At 50.0% G+C, this 16,600-nt stretch overlaps 1 protein-coding gene across 3 annotated transcripts in view; it reads right to left on the bottom strand.

The window, feature by feature from the left end:
* The window catches only part of c1qtnf5 (C1q and TNF related 5), a 71,957-nt gene that overhangs the window by 7,117 nt on the left and 48,240 nt on the right, over positions 1-16,600 (bottom strand). Inside the window, exons 9-12 of one of the 3 annotated variants that reach the window (XM_085967659.1) lie at positions 14,591-14,739; positions 14,029-14,159; positions 10,752-10,886; positions 9,717-9,844 (exon numbers count right to left, since the gene is read on the bottom strand). In XM_085967659.1, the coding sequence (XP_085823785.1) occupies positions 9,717-9,844; positions 10,752-10,886; positions 14,029-14,159; positions 14,591-14,739 (543 nt within the window). Of the gene's footprint in view, positions 1-3,535; positions 3,880-4,708; positions 7,413-9,716; positions 9,845-10,751; positions 10,887-14,028; positions 14,160-14,590; positions 14,740-16,600 lie in introns of those variants that run through there. The other 2 variants (XM_085967657.1, XM_085967656.1) reach the window with 2 other exon arrangements.

Below are 16,600 nucleotides of genomic sequence, written 5' to 3'. Positions count from 1 at the left end.
GCCGTGGGGGTGATGGGGTTTTGGGTTGATGGGGTGTTGGGGTGATGGGCCGTGGGGGTGATGGGGTTTTGGGTTGACGGGGTGTTGGGGTGATAGGCCGTGGGGGTGATGGGGTTTTGGGTTGATGGGGTGTTGGGGTGATGGGCCGTGTGGGTGATGGGGTTTTGGGTTGATGGGGTGTGGGGTGATGGGCCGTGGGGGTGATGGGGTTTTGGGTTGATGGGGTGTTGGGGGTGATGGGGTTTTGGGTTGATGGGGTTTTGGGTTGATGGGGTGTTGGGGTGATGGGCCGTGGGGGTGATGGGGTTTTGGGTTGACGGGGTGTGGGGGTGATGGGCCGTGGGGGTGATGGGGTTTTGGGTTGATGGGGTGTTGGGGTGATGGGCCGTGGGGGTGATGGGGTTTTGGGGTGATGGGGTGTGGGGGTGATGGGCCGTGGGGGTGATGGGGTTTTGGGTTGACGGGGTGTTGGGGTGATGGGCCGTGGGGGTGACTGGGTTTTGGGTTGACGGGGTGTGGGGGTGATGGGCCGTGGGGGTGATGGGGTTTTGGGTTGACGGGGTGTTGGGGTGATGGGCCGTGGGGGTGATGGGGTTTTGGGGTGATGGGGTGTGGGGGTGATGGGCCGTGGGGGTGATGGGGTTTTGGGTTGATGGGGTGTTGGGGTGATGGGCCGTGGGGGTGATGGGGTTTTGGGTTGATGGGGTGTTGGGGTGATGGGCCGTGGGGGTGATGGGGTTTTGGGGTGATGGGGTGTGGGGGTGATGGGCCGTGGGGGTGATGGGGTTTTGGGTTGATGGGGTGTTGGGGTGATGGGCCGTGGGGGTGATGGGGTTTTGGGGTGATGGGGTGTGGGGGTGATGGGCCGTGGGGGTGATGGGGTTTTGGGTTGACGGGGTGTTGGGGTGATGGGCCGTGGGGGTGATGGGGTTTTGGGTTGACGGGGTGTTGGGGTGATGGGCCGTGGGGGTGACTGGGTTTTGGGTTGACGGGGTGTGGGGGTGATGGGCCGTGGGGGTGATGGGGTTTTGGGTTGATGGGCCGTGGGGGTGATGGGCCGTGGGGGTGATGGGGTTTTGGGTTGATGGGGTGTGGGGGTGATGGGCCGTGGGGGTGATGGGGTTTTGGGTTGATGGGGTGTTGGGGTGATGGGCCGTGTGGGTGATGGGGTTTTGGGTTGACGGGGTGTTGGGGTGATGGGCCGTGGGGGTGATGGGGTTTTGGGTTGACGGGGTGTGGGGGTGATGGGCCGTGGGGGTGATGGGGTTTTGGGTTGATGGGGTGTTGGGGTGATGGGCCGTGGGGGTGATGGGGTTTTGGGTTGACGGGGTGTTGGGGTGATGGGCCGTGGGGGTGATGGGGTTTTGGGTTGATGGGGTGTTGGGGTGATGGGCCGTGGGGGTGATGGGGTTTTGGGTTGACGGGGTGTTGGGGTGATGGGCCGTGGGGGTGATGGGGTTTTGGGTTGACGGGGTGTGGGGGTGATGGGCCGTGGGGGTGATGGGGTTTTGGGTTGATGGGGTGTTGGGGTGATGGGCCGTGGGGGTGATGGGGTTTTGGGTTGACGGGGTGTTGGGGTGATGGGCCGTGGGGGTGATGGGATTTTGGGTTGATGGGGTGTTGGGGTGATGGGCCGTGGGGGTGATGGGGTTTTGGGTTGATGGGGTGTTGGGGTGATGGGCCGTGGGGGTGATGGGGTTTTGGGTTGATGGGGTGTGGGGGTGATGGGCCGTGGGGGTGATGGGGTTTTGGGTTGATGGGGTGTTGGGGTGATGGGCCGTGGGGGTGATGGGGTTTTGGGTTGATGGGGTGTGGGGGTGATGGGCCGTGGGGGTGATGGGGTTTTGGGTTGATGGGGTGTGGGGGTGATGGGCCGTGGGGGTGATGGGGTTTTGGGTTGATGGGGTGTGGGGGTGATGGGCCGTGTGGGTGATGGGGTTTTGGGTTGACGGGGTGTTGGGGTGATGGGCCGTGGGGGTGATGGGGTTTTGGGTTGACGGGGTGTTGGGGTGATGGGCCGTGGGGGTGATGGGGTTTTGGGTTGACGGGGTGTTGGGGTGATGGGCCGTGGGGGTGATGGGGTTTTGGGTTGACGGGGTGTGGGGGTGATGGGCCGTGGGGGTGATGGGGTTTTGGGTTGATGGGGTGTTGGGGTGATGGGCCGTGGGGGTGATGGGGTTTTGGGTTGACGGGGTGTTGGGGTGATGGGCCGGGGGGGGGGTGGGGTTTTGGGTTGACGGGGTGTGGGGGTGATGGGCCGTGGGGGTGATGGGGTTTTGGGTTGATGGGGTGTTGGGGTGATGGGCCGTGGGGGTGATGGGGTTTTGGGTTGATGGGGTGTTGGGGGTGATGGGGTTTTGGGTTGATGGGGTTTTGGGTTGATGGGGTGTTGGGGTGATGGGCCGTGGGGGTGATGGGGTTTTGGGTTGATGGGGTGTTGGGGTGATGGGCCGTGGGGGTGATGGGGTTTTGGGTTGATGGGGTGTGGGGGTGATAGGCCGTGGGGGTGATGGGGTTTTGGGTTGATGGGGTGTTGGGGTGATGGGCCGTGGGGTTGATGGGGTTTTGGGTTGACGGGGTGTTGGGGTGATGGGCCGTGGGGTTGATGGGGTGTGGGGGTGATGGGGTGTTGGGGTGATGGGCCGTGGGGTTGACGGGGTGTTGGGGTGATGGGGTTTTGGGTTGACGGGGTGTTGGGGTGATGGGCCGTGGGGGTGATGGGGTTTTGGGTTGACGGGGTGTTGGGGTGATGGGCCGTGGGGGTGATGGGGTTTTGGGTTGATGGGGTTTTGGGTTGACGGGGTGTTGGGGTGATGGGCCGTGGGGGTGATGGGGTTTTGGGTTGACGGGGTGTGGGGGTGATGGGCCGTGGGGGTGATGGGGTTTTGGGTTGACGGGGTGTTGGGGTGATGGGCCGTGGGGTTGACGGGGTGTTGGGGTGATGGGGTTTTGGGTTGACGGGGTGTGGGGGTGATGGGCCGTGGGGGTGATGGGGTTTTGGGTTGACGGGGTTTTGGGTTGACGGGGTGTGGGGGTAACTGTACAGAGTAAATCCTCCTTTATACTGCCCGAGCTAGAGGTCAGAGGACGTCAGTGAAGAATAACCTTCAGGCTTACACTTGGAGCCAATGGATCCCAACCCCAGGAAGGATGTAAAAACAGAAAATGCTGGAAATACTCAGCAGGTCAGACAGTATCTGTGGAGAGAGAAACAGAGTTAACATTTCAGGTCGATGACCCTTTGTCAGACCCCAGGAAGGATGTATTCAATGTCTTGGGAGAGAGGGGGCAGATTGTTCTTGACAACTCTTTGGAAAGAGATAATTCTGTTGCGCTGTCGGAGGGCAGGATGGGCAGGGTAGGGGGTCGGGAATCTAAAGAGAAAAATCAAAAATACAGTAAAATCCTATGGTGTGAGCCAATGTATTTGCAGTGCCATCTGATTAAAGCGGTAATGACCTTTGTCTCATCCCACAGGATGCCACTCAAACTGTCAACATGAAAAAAAGTTTTGGCATCAAAACAATTTGCTCACCCGCTGCCCCAGGACACGAGACAGGAAATGTAACCAGGAGATCGAGTGTCTGCTGCAGGTTGGGAGGCTTCTTGTGAATTTATGGTGCTCACAGTCGCTGGCTCAGCCTCTTGATCGGATCTCGCTGGTTTGAAGCTGACTCGAGGTCTGTCTCTGTAATCCAGATGTTGGTGACACAGCTGTCTCCTTGGCTGCAAATCCCTTGTGGTTCCTTCATTGTGTTTACAGCTGCAATGATGCCCCATTGACAGCTCACACTGACTGTCCCCTTCCCGCACACAGTGGACCCAGGACCTGCCCTTTGGAGGTGGTCTGCTGCCCATTCAGTGGAAGAGGGACCCACTCTGTATGAGAAAGTGTTTGTTAGACCCCTGGGGGTTGGAAGAGCTGTGTGTCATGCCAAGCGATGCAGTAATACGTTTTGTCCTGATTTACACCATTGCATTGCGTATTTAATAGATTGTCAAACAATATTTCCTGAAAACCATGCCCCTTTAATTAAAAGAAGTGCAGGCTGGGCTCTGAGTTTCACTCCCCTTTACTCCCCTGTAGTGTTTACAAAGTCTTGTGACCGAAGCAATCTCATTTCTGTTATTATAAATCCAAACTGGCCTCAGAACAATCAGCAAACGTCCAACTGCCAGAACTGGAGGTTCAGAAGAGTTTTTATTCATCTCTTTACAAACACAATACAGTGAGGTACATCACACCCAGACAGCCCATCCTGTCACACACACTGACATCATCCTGCTCAGCTTTTTCTTTACTCCAGAAACTAAAGTTGTTTTCCAAACATTCTTTATGCAGCCAGTCCCCCTTTAAATCCCCTTATCTGTTCAATGAAACGAGAGTCCATGTTTTAAATTTGCTCCACACTCCCAACTCTCTGGTTACTGTGAAATAAAATAGAATTACAGGATGGGAGTTCATTTAAGGAACAATTAAAACCTCTCAGGCTGCAGGCTGAGTCTGTAATTCTCTCTGTAACTCAGTCTGTACATCCACAGAAAAATATTTTGAACCCGACCCATAGCCAACATCTGGGGCTCTGTCTCTAACAGCTGGAGCGTGTACAGGAAGTGCTCGGATTGTTAGTAAGGTTTAAAGTTCCATTCCTTCATTCCCTTGGAAAACTAAGAGACACCCATTTTAAAAATACATTAAATAACTCACCATAAACGTGAAATATTTTCTACTTCTGCAAGAAGCGAAACTGTGAGAGTGGTGGTGACAGCTTTTTGATACCAGCAGCCCGCGTTAGTGTGGCTCTGTGCAGCCCCTCAGTCTCCTGATCAGACGGCCCCACCGCCCAGCTCAGTTCAAAGGGAATGAGAAAGCTCTCCGACTCATAGGCTCTGTCTGACTCCAGGAGGAAATGGTTGGTGCGCTCAGAGGCCGATCCAGGAACAGCAGGATGAGAAAAGTCACAGGGACTGGGAACAGACCGAGTAAAGACAAAGCGATTCTCACAAAGTCAGTTCTCTTTTCAAAGAAAGATTTCTGAGGATAATAAATGTTCAGTAAAACAGATGTTCAATGGTGTTCTACAAATTCTATACCCACTGTTGTCTAAACATTCAGTCCCACTCCAGGACTTGACAACATAACCTAAACGGGCACCACAATCCAACACGGAGGGAGTGCTGCATTGTCAGCAGTGCAGATAATGCTAAACCAGTATCCCGGCTCCCTGTCCCCAGTGGCTCACATGAACGTTCAATGTATTATTTGAAGATCAGGGAGTTCTCTTGGTGTCCTGGGGCCAACATTCCTCCCTTAACCAACACCACGAGAAACAGACTAACTGTTCATTCAAACTACATTACGTAATTCATTGTACGTGAAGCGTCTCCGAGGGTGTAATAAGACAGTACATAAATGCAAGTACTTTCTATTTAAATTATTTTATTCTGCTTCTTACACAGTGCAAGGGATGAAGGTTAAAATTCTAAATGCAGCCAGGTCGAGTGAGAAAGTAAGGGTAGTAACATCCTGACAGACTGGACCCCACTAAAAAAGATAGATTTATTTCAGTGAACATATTCCTGTTTTATTTATTTCTGTATCTAAATGAAATTAGTTGTTGTAAAGTTATACAAGATACAGATAATCTGCACTGAATGTAGTGTTTAGATGTGTTTGTCCTGCTATCTTTCTTTACCATTTCCCCCAATTTTCTTCCCCCTCTTCTGAAGGCACTGATTTCTTGAGTACCTCACTCAAGTCGTCGCTGTTCATGTGTGACCCTCAACAGTGAGTGTCAGCCCAGCCCAGCCAAATCCAGTCCTCACCAAGCAGCCACCAGCATACTTTCTAGTAGCTTCTTCTTCTTCTTAGGCAGTCCCTCGGGAACCGAGGATGACTTGCTTCCACATTAAAAATGAGTTCTCGGGTGACTGATGAGTCCAATGCGGGACCTACAGTCTCTGTCACAGGTGGGGCAGACGGTGGTTGAAGGAGCGGGTGGGTGGGGTGCTTGGGTTGACGTGTGCTCCTTGCGCTGCCTGCGCTTGGCTTCCGCTTGCTCCCGGCGAAGAGACTCGAGGTGTTTGGCGCCTTCCCGGATGCTTCTCCTCCACTTTATGCGGTCTTGGGCCAGGGATTCCCAGGTGTCGGTGGTGATGTTACACTTTTTCAAGGAGGCTTTGAGGGTGTCCTTGAAGCGTTTCCTCTGCCCACCTGGGGCTCTCTTGCCGTGTCGGAGCTCCGAGTAGAGTGCTTGTTTTGGGAGTCTCGTATCGGGCATGCGGACAATGTGACCCGTCCATCGGAGCTGATCGAGCGTGGTCAAAGCTTCAATGCTGGCTCTGGACTGGAGGCGACGGAGGTTGAACAGTTTCCCGTTTGTTCTGTAAATTAGCTCCACTCCAATGGGGAGCTTACTGAGGGTGAGATGGAGCATTGCAGCAAGGAAGATCGAGAAGAGCGTTGGTGCGATGACACAGTCTTGCTTGACCCCGTAGCAGTCACTGGGTAGCGATCAGGAGCAGGGGCCCTGGCTGATTCCTTTCCCCTCCCAGTCCAAGGATACTAAAGTCAATCTGAGAATAGCAATAGCTGCCCTAGCAGAGATTAGCTAACTCTGCAAAGGCTGGGCATCAAACCCAAGAATTTGCTGCTCTGTGTGGCTCAGTGCTGCAGTGGGCAGTGCATTCATCCACTGAACTTTGGGGCAATTGCTTTCAAGTTCCTGAGTCACACATCGGGCGTCATTTTAACCGAACCCGCCCCCCGGGAGACTGATGGGATCAGGTGCAACACTGGTTTTACAGACCGCCCAACTTTATAGTCGGGCGGGGTTGTAAAACCAGTGCTCCACCCGATCCTGTCGGTTTCCTGCCGAGTGAACTAAGGTAAAATTACCCCCCATTGAGTCAGCTCCACCCAGCGAGGCATCAGCAGGCTATAGCAACAGAGATCTCATTTATCCGGAGCCTGCAAACCTATTGTGTCGTCATAACCGCAAAATATGCCCATGTTTAAGATAAATTAAAATGGTTTCTGGAAAGGCCCGTAGCCATAGTTTGCACTGCTTCAAAAAAAACAACTCCTGCAACGCGAATGTTCCCATTGTGGCGGCTGTGACATTCTGATCTTGCATAGGTCTGTCCCCAGGTGTGAGGCCAACCGAGAGGCATGATGTGTCTTTAAATCTGAGTTCCAGCATCACAGCCTTGCTCTTGTCGAAGGAAAAATAAAACTCCACATGGTGGGAACTTATAAAAATTCTAAGGTCTTCGCTTTAACTAAGAAATGCGAAATTAGCGTTTTATTGAGGATCGGTCAGGCGGTCTCCCAGACGCTGGTGTTATGGGAGTTGCAATTATAACAATTTCTGTTTCTGTTGTTAAGGTGAGTGGTAGCTGTAGGTATGAATTGGGTTGGAGAGTTACCTCTCTGACTATGGCCTCATGCATTCAATTGGGTCATCAGAGTCTGGGAAAAGGTTACAGTTGAAAGGCCACATTATGCCCAGGGACTCGAGTGAGTGCTGGCACCGTTTCTCAGCAGACAGGCAGAGGGACTGGCAGGGTGGCACGACCCCACCGTCTCGCGTGCACTTGGGCACAAAGATGCTGCAGGTCAGCAGGCGAAGATTCTCATAGCAAACCAACCCGGTCAGGAGCTGTCGGAATGAAAGGATAGACTGTTAGTTCCGGGACATCCAGGTACCAAAGTGTTAGAACTGGTCAGAATCATTCGCACTGGGACCTTGTTAGACTGGATCAAACACCCAACCATCCAGCAGAAAGTTGACAAGAGTGGAAAGGATTCCTGGTAACAGGACTGTCAGTAACAGACTCCATGAAAATGTTTCTGGGGCTATGTCGTTTCCCACCCTCAGAAAGGATTTGGATAAATATCAGATTGGGAGCAGGATCTCACCATCTCCTCAAATCCTCAGCACAGGTTATTTGGTCTGAGCCCCCTAGAATAATCCCACTTTCCTACTCAACTTAGTGTCAGCTGTGGCTCAGTTGGTAACACTCTCGCCTCTGAGTCAGAAAGTTGTGGGTTCAAGAGGCTTGAGCACAAAATCCAGGCTGACACTCCCAGTGCAGTACTGAGGGAGCGCTGCACTGTCGGAGGTGCCGTCTTTCGGATGAGCCATTAAACCGAGGTCCCGTCTGCCCCCTCAGGTGGACGTAAAAGATTCCAAGGCACTATTTCAAAGAAGAGCAGGGGAGTTATCCCCAGTGTCCTGACCAATATTTATCCCTCAATCAACATCACTAAAACAGATATTCTGATCGTTATCATTGCTGTGTGCAAATTGGCTGCCGTGTTTCCCACATTACAACAGTGACAACACTTCATTGGCTGTAAAGCGCTTTGGGATGTCCGGTGGCCGTGAAAGGCACTATATAAATTCAAGTCTTTCTTTACAAACACCTCAAAACTGTGGAACTCCACAGGTCCCTCAGTCTCCCCTTCCCCCTGCAATCTACAACCCAAGCTTGGTGTCACCTAACTAATCCTTGGTTCATCTCATTTACTCTTTTAAACCTTGCTTTAATCCTGACTTGTAGGTCTTATCCTGTGTTCCTCAAGGGGGCGAGATGCTCCAGTAATGCTGAAACCGAGCTGCTTCCCTGCACTGGGGAAGGGGCTTCCCTACACTGGGGGAGGGGCTTCCCTACACTGGGGGAGGGGCTTCCCTTCACTGAGGGCGGGGCTTCCCTTCACTGGGGGAGGGGCTCCCCACACTGGGGCAGGGCTCCCCACACTGGGGCAGGGCTTCCCTACACTGAGGGCGGGGCTTCCCTACACTGGGGTGGCGCTTCCCTACACTGGGGGAGGGGCTTCCCTACACTGGGGGAGGGGCTTCCCCACACTGGGGCAGGGCTGCCATACACTGAGGGCGGGGCTTCCTTACACTGGGGTGGTGCTTCCCTACACTGAGGGAGGGGCTTTCCGACATTGATGGAGGGGCTTCCCTACACTGAGGGAGGGGTAGGTGTTGTCTGTGAAGGGCAGCAGTCTCTAGGGTGTAATAGTAGCAGTGTGAAGTTGGAAGAATATTTTGGAGATTTTCTTGATTGCCTTTGGGTATCAGAGAGTATTGATGCAGATTTTCCCACAGGAGAATAAATGATTGGAGTGGAGTCAGGGCTGGTGTATCCATGGCATGTGGAAGGAGTGGGATAGATGGACAGAATACTCTTTCCACATTCCATATTTACTTAAGGTAATAAAACTGCAAGTTGGTGTAACACTTGAGCTTCTGTTACTAGGTGTGTGACGGGACAGACATCCCTCACAGCTCACTGCTCACAGTGTGATTTAATTTCAGGATATTTAATGAGTTAGTTCCTCTTGTTGCATTTCTCATAAGTAGATCTTATCCCCTACAAACTGGAAGGCCTGTAGCTTTTTTTGCCCCTCCAAAGACCTTGTGCCCTTTAGGACTCAACACAATCCTCGATTGCTAGTGCCCAGTGCATTTCATTTCTCTCCAAAGTGCTCTGGGAGATGATATTATTAGCACAGCACAACTGAGTTGGACTCAGGTTTAAAATTAACTAACTAAATATATTTACAGAAGTTAAACCAGTGAGACAAATAGAGAACAGCACACTGCTGACACTCCATGACACGCCAGTGTCGTACACTGAGAATTCGGCATCAGCAGCGAGCTGTGAGATCAGCAGGTATGGTGGGCATAGCTGTGCCCTCTCACCTTGTAGTCCTTCAGGGTAGAAATAGCACTTCGCTGATCTGGAATTCCGAGCCAGATATTGGGGAACGAAGTCTCATTATAACTGAGGCCTTGACACATCTCCACCTCAATCTTCTCACAATCGGTTTCTGGGAAAAAAGTGCAAAATATTCATGACATATTCTGAATAAATCTGAGTTTCCCAGGTCATGGGGCAGCTCCACAAATCCCTGTGTCCACCCTCCCCCCCCATGGCTCGGTGGGTACATGTCCCGCTGAGTGTGGTACTGAGCATTGACCAGAAAGATACCAGGTTCACCCTGTGGTCTGTGCTTGGTTTACTGGTGTAGCACTGTGGAAAATTAACATGCAGTCAATTACAACCATGACCTTTGGTCTTTGGGCCCTGTGTTTGTGATCAGCCTGCCTGATGGGATGGATGTCCCTCACTCTTTTTCAGGTTCGTCAGTATTCTCAGCCCACTTCCATTTAGCATGAGTTTAGAACATAAACTACTTGCTTTCTCCATACTTTTATCTAATGAGTTACAGTAATAAGTACAGAACCAGAGGACACGGCCTGCGCTGGAAGGGGAGTAAATTTAAAACTAATCTGCGGAAACATATTTCTGTGAGTGAGTGGTCAATCTATGGAACAGGCTCCCTAGGGAGATGGTGGAAACAGTTAATATTGATTCATTCAAATGCAAATTAGATAGATTTTTTTCAGAAAATAATATTTTGGGATTCATTATATGAGTAATTGGAGATGTGATGTGTGGTGAGTGTAGCGTGCTCGGGAGGAACAGGTGACTTTGGACCTGTGGCTCCCAAAGATCTCCACCATTGGGGTTTTCCTCGCCTTCTGTCTGGGTCTGTTGCAGACTCATTGATGGAGATTGATTGATTGATTAGTCAACGACTCCATTATTGTTGTATCATGCGACTCCCAGGCTGGTAGAAGGCGAACTAGATGGACCATGCTCTATTTTCATCTAGCAATTCCTATGTTCCTATAGGTAGCTGTTTCCATTTAACTCCATTCGCAGGTTCATACCATAAGGCAGGTGCATGACACCACTGCAGTTCATCTCATCACTCCCATCCGAGCAGTCGTTCCAGCCATCACACACCCACTGCATTGCTTCACACTGCCCATTTATACAGCTGAACTCATGAGGGCTGCACGTCGCTGAGAGAAAGAAAAAACAAGGAAGAATGATCAGGGTGGCTGACTTAACACAGTCTGACCTCCTGTGAACTTCTAGACTTACTTTATGCAGCCTAATTTGCTCCCCAAATATCACAAATGTGGGTAAAAAGTCATAGAGGCAGGGAAAATGTCGGATTTGAGCAGACTTAAGTGATAACAAATCACCAACCCTGACAAGGGTTTAGGATACACCACACAGGGTTGATTCAAAGGAAAGGGGAGTTGAATTTTCATTTTGTAGTTTTGCTCCTCTGAATCCTTGAACATTGGAGCCATATCACCGGGGTTAACACCCACGAGCCATCAGGTGGTATATTCCTGGTATCACCACTTGTTTGGTAGATGCACCCAGCTGAAGTACAGGACCTTTCTAGTGAGTGCAGAAAAAAGAGTCAGTGCAGCTCACTGCCCGAGGTTACTGGGGCCAGGTCACCTGTCCAACCTACATTACAACACTTCAAAAATACTTCATTGGCTGTGAAGCGTTTTGGGATGTCCTGAGGTGGTGAAAGGCGCTAAGTAAATGAAAGGTTTTTTTCTTTTCTTTCTCACTTTCCTTTTTTGGAGAAGCGGGATTGATGGAAAAACAAAGGGAGGTCAAAAGTTTAAAACTGAAGCAGGATAGCCTGGAAATAATGGTATAACACAGCAGTGTTCAAATCACATTAAGAATTTTTCATCTCTTTTTCCACCTGGGGATAATACTGTGTAATGGCAGGGCATAGAGCTTAAGCTCATGGTCCCTCACACCATTCTTTGATCTCCGCTGGTACATGTAGCTCACAACTTCACCCTCATGAATGCAATTTACAACAGAGTCTCTCTCACATCGGAGAACAGATATTAATAATTTAAATTGAAAAAGAAATGACATAGAAACATAGAAAAATAGGAACAGGAGTAGGCCATTCGGCCCTTCGAGCCTGCTCCACCATTCAATATGATCATGGCTGATCCTCTATCTCAATACATAGTGAGAGAGGAAGTATTAAGGGGTTTAGCAGCTTTAAAAGTGGATAAATCCCCAGGCCTGGATGAAATGTATCCCAGGCTATTAAGCGAAGCAAAAGAGGAAATAGCAGAGCCTTGACCATCATTTTTCGATCCTCTCTGGCTTCAGGTGTGGCGCCGGAGGACTGGAGGACAGTTAATGTGGTACTCTTGCTTAAAAAGGGAGAAAAGGATAGACCGAGTAATTACAGGTCGGTCAGCCTAACCTCGGTGGTGGGAAATTATTGGAAAGAATTCTGAAGGACAGGATAAATCTTCATTTAGAAAGACACGGATTAATCAAGGATAGTCAGCACGGATTTGTTAAGGGAAGGTCGTGTCTGACAAATGTGATTGAATTTTTTGAGGAGGTAACAAGGAGGGTAGATTAGGGTAGTGTGTTTGATGTAGTGTATATGGACTTCAGCAAGGCTTTTGATAAGGTTCCACATGGCAGACTGGTCACAAAGTTAAAAGCCCATGGGATCCAGGGCAAAGTGTCAAGTTGGATTCAAAACTGGCTCGGAGGCAGGAAGCAGAGGGTAATGGTTGATGGGTGTTTTTGTGACTGGAAGGCTGTTTCCAGTGGGGTTCTGCAGGGCTCAGTACTGGGTCCCTTGCTTTTTGTGGTATATATCAATGATCTAGACTTGAATATAGGGGGTATGATTAAGAAGTTTGCAGATGATACTAAAATCGGCTGTGTGGTTGATACTGAAGAAGGAAGCTATAGACTGCAGGAAGATATCAATAAATTGGTCAGGTGGGCAGAACAGTGGCAAATGGAATTCAATCCAGAGAAGTGTGAGGCAATGCATTTGGGGAGGGCTAAGAAGGAAAAGGAATACACATTAAATGGTAGGACACTGAGTAGTGTAGAGGAACAAAGGGACCTTGGAGTGCATGTCCACAGATCCCTGAAGGTAGCAGGCCAGGTAGATAAGGTGGCTAAGAAGGCATACGGAATGCTTGCCTTTATTAGTCGTGGCATCAACTGTAAAAATACACTAGTTGGGCCTCAGCTAGAGTACTGCGTGCAGTTCTGGTCACCACGTTACAGGAAAGTTGTGATTGCACTAGAGAGGGTACAGAGGAGATTTACAAGGATGTTGCCGGGAGTAGAGAATCTTAGCTATGAGGAAAGACTGGATAGGCTGGGTCTGTTTTCCTTGGAACAGAGGAGGCTGAGGGGAGATCTTATTGAGGTGTATAAAATTATGAGGGGCATAGATAAAGTGGATAGAAAGGACCTATTTCCCTTAGCAGAGGGGTCAAAAACCAGGGGGCACAGATTTAAAATAATTGGTGGAAGGTTTAGAGGGGATTTGAGGGGAAATTTCTTCACCCAGAGGGTTGTGGGGGTCTGGAACTCACTGCCTGAAAGGGTGGTAGAGGCAGGAACCCTAACCACATTTAAAAAGTACTTGGATGTGCACTTGGGATGCTCTAACCTGCAGGGCTACGGACCAAGGGCTGAGAAGTGGGATTAGGCTGGATAACTCTTTGTTGGCCGGCGCGGACACGATCGGCTGAAATGGCCTCCTTCCGTGCTGTAACTTTGTATGATTCTATGATTCTAATACCATATTCCTGCTCTCTCCCCATACCCCTTGATGTCTTTTGTGTCTAGAAATCTATCTAATCTCCTTCTTAAATATATTCAGTGACTTGGCCTCCACAGCCTTCTGTGGTAGAGAATTCCACAGGTTCATCACCCTCTTGAGTGAAGAAATTTCTCCCCGTCTCAGTCCTAAATGTCCTACCCCATATCCTGAGACTGTGACCCCTTGTTCTAGACCCCCCAGCCAGGGGAAACATCCTCCCTGTATCCAGTCTATCTAGCCCTGTCAGAATTTTATATGTTTCAAATTCTGCACAAATTGGCATTGATGTGCCAAGTGAGCACTCCAGGGCATTAGCCTGTATAGTACGAAGGGTAATTGAGGGTGAGAGCAAACCCCTCTCATCCACTCCATCATTTGTACACTGATGGTCCCGAGAGAAGCTTGGTCACTCGTTTCCTTTCTCGAGGTTGCACAGCACAGGAAGAAACCAAAGCAAATCAGAAACCTTAAACAGAATTGATTAATAAATACAATTCCGTGAGGCTTGTTTGAGCGCCGTTTCTTACTCTCGCTTCTGTTGACTGATCGGTAGGTGGCAAAGAATCCCACGTCTGATTCGCCCTCATCAGCCACAAAAAGAACCAGCATCTCGTGTCGGGGGGACGTCAGAGTCGGGGGGAGCGAGTCCCCACAGAATCTTTAAAAGAAAAGGAGCAGCTTTACTTTGTGCTTTTTACTCCCATTTCTTTTCCCACCTGGTCTGATGCAGCTGAGAGTTCAGGCACACGTGCTGCCCCCGTCCCCTTGTAACTGGCCGTCAGGAGGCTCCTGGGACCACCGAGGTGTCACTCTCCCCTCTGACTATTCCTCCTGTCCCCAGGGCTGTAAGACACGGCAGCCTCTACTCAACATGGCTCAGGCCAGGACTGGAGCAGCGCGCAACTCAAACCCTTCCTCTCCCCCGCATGACGCTGTGTGCCAGCTCGCTCGTGGTCACCCCATTCGCCATGTGAGGGAACAGACCTTCCGCAGGTGGGAGGTTTAAATCTGGGTCCCAGAGGTGAAAGGTCACTGTTATACTGCACTGCGCCTGTTAATTCCACACTGTGGGTATTTTGTACACATTACCTGCCCATGAGGCTGCTGGGACTGCTACTGGCTCGGTCATGCACCTCCACAAAGTCATAGCGACAGTCTGCCGCGGACTCCAGGCTGAAGTTGTGGAACAACAACTGGACTACGTGACCCTGAGGGATTGAGATGTGCCACACACACACCTACATAACAACAGAGCACAGGAATTACCGAAGATCACAGTCTGTGTAAGATTATACCATCAACTTATCGAGAGTCCTTCATTGAGACAATTCTAATTACTACTTACATTGGGAAAGAGATAAATAGACAGCTAGACAAAGAGAGGAGCAGATAGTGTGGACTGTAGATGCATGGATTGCCATGGCTCTGTGGGTAGATGCATACACATCAGGAAGATCTTGCATTTATATAGCACCTTTCACATCTCAGGACATCCCAAAGTGCTTTACAATATTTTTGAAGTATAGTTACTGTTGTAATGTAGGAAACGCAGCAGCCAATTTGCACACAGCAAGCTCCTGCAAACAGCAATGAGATCAATGACCAATTAAACTGTTGGTTGAAGGATAAATATTGGCCAGGACTGCAAGGGAACTCCCCTTCTCTTCTTCAAAATAGTGCCATTGGGATCTTTTACATCCACCTGAGAGGGCAGACAGGGTCCGGTTTAACGCCTCATCTGAAAGACGGCACCTCCGACAGTGCAGCGCTGAAGTGCCAGCCTTGATTATGCGTTCAAGTCTCTGTAGTGGAGCTTCTGACTCAGAAGTGAGAGTGCTACCACCGAGCCAAGTTCAATCGCTGGTCTGTGCTGAAATAGCTGATCTTGGTTGGAGCAGTACAGTTGGTCTCAGTATCTCTGGGATGGCGAGGGGAGAAACATACACATTCTTTCTCCTCATTAGTATCTAGCACTTCCAGCTGGAAAATGTTCCTGTGTTAACATCGGGTGAAGTTGCGATGGGGGCTCAGTTGTCATGCCTCCCATGGTAGAATAGCCTGTCAACTCTCACAGCCTAGGCTCACATAGAATAGCCACTTGGTTCTGGTGTGCACCCTTGGAACTATGCCCCAATAAGAATCAGTGCCTTCAGGAGAGAAGGGGAGAAGCTTAAGGCGGGAAATTGCTAGACAGACAGACACAGATAGATGGATAACTGGAGAGAAACAGCGAGACAGACGGGCACAGAGCAGAAGTGGAGCAAAGTATTTTTATCTTTCCATCTAGTCATATATCAGAATTTATTAGTAATGGAGCCGCTACCCTGACCACACACACACCAGACTGAACAATGTGCATTAATCAAATGCACATGAGCATCTGGAGTTTCTTACAGTGGTACAGCCCATGTTACAAATCGTCTCGTTCTGCTGTACAGAGTTTGTTTGTGTCTCACACCTCCTGCTTGCTCCTTTGATGCTCAGTTGTCGAGGACAATTTGTCTCTCAGCTACACGGACCACAAGAGCCCAGATTCAGTCCCCAATCTGTGCTCTGCTGGTTAATCTCAGGCATTATAGTCGTCAAATAGCTTTCCAACGCTTGCCATATAAGTTAATAGGTGTCAGCCATGGCTCAGGGGGCAGCACTCTCGCCTCTGAGTCAGAAGGTCATGGATTCAGGTCCCATTCCAGAGACTTGAGCACAGAAGCCAGGCGGACACTCCCAGTGCAGTACTGAGGGAGTGCTGCACTGTCAAGGTGCCGTTTTTTGGTTAAGATGTTAACCAAGGCCCCTTCTGCTTTTCAGGTGGACATAAAAGATCTCGTAACATTATTCGAAGAAGAGCAGGGGAGTGCTCCCAGGTGCCCTAACCAATATTGCTGAAGCAGATTTTCTGGTCATTATATCATTGCTGTGTGTGGGATCTTCCTGCGCGCAAATTGGCTGCTGCGATTCCCACAGTACAATTGTAACTACATTTCAAAAATGTATTTAATTGGCTGTAAAGCACTTTGGGACATCCTGAGGCCATGAAAGGCGCTATATAAAGTCAAGTCTTTCTTTCTTTCAAAATGACTGTTAAAATCTCCATTTCTG

This window comes from Somniosus microcephalus, chromosome 26, assembly GCF_052327205.1.
Source record: "Somniosus microcephalus isolate GS21.2 chromosome 26, FLI_Smic_1.0, whole genome shotgun sequence".
In the NCBI taxonomy this organism is placed as follows: Eukaryota; Metazoa; Chordata; class Chondrichthyes; order Squaliformes; family Somniosidae; genus Somniosus; species Somniosus microcephalus.
The sequence above is the reverse complement of the archived record's forward strand: the minus strand, read 5'-3'. Positions and strand labels throughout refer to the sequence as shown.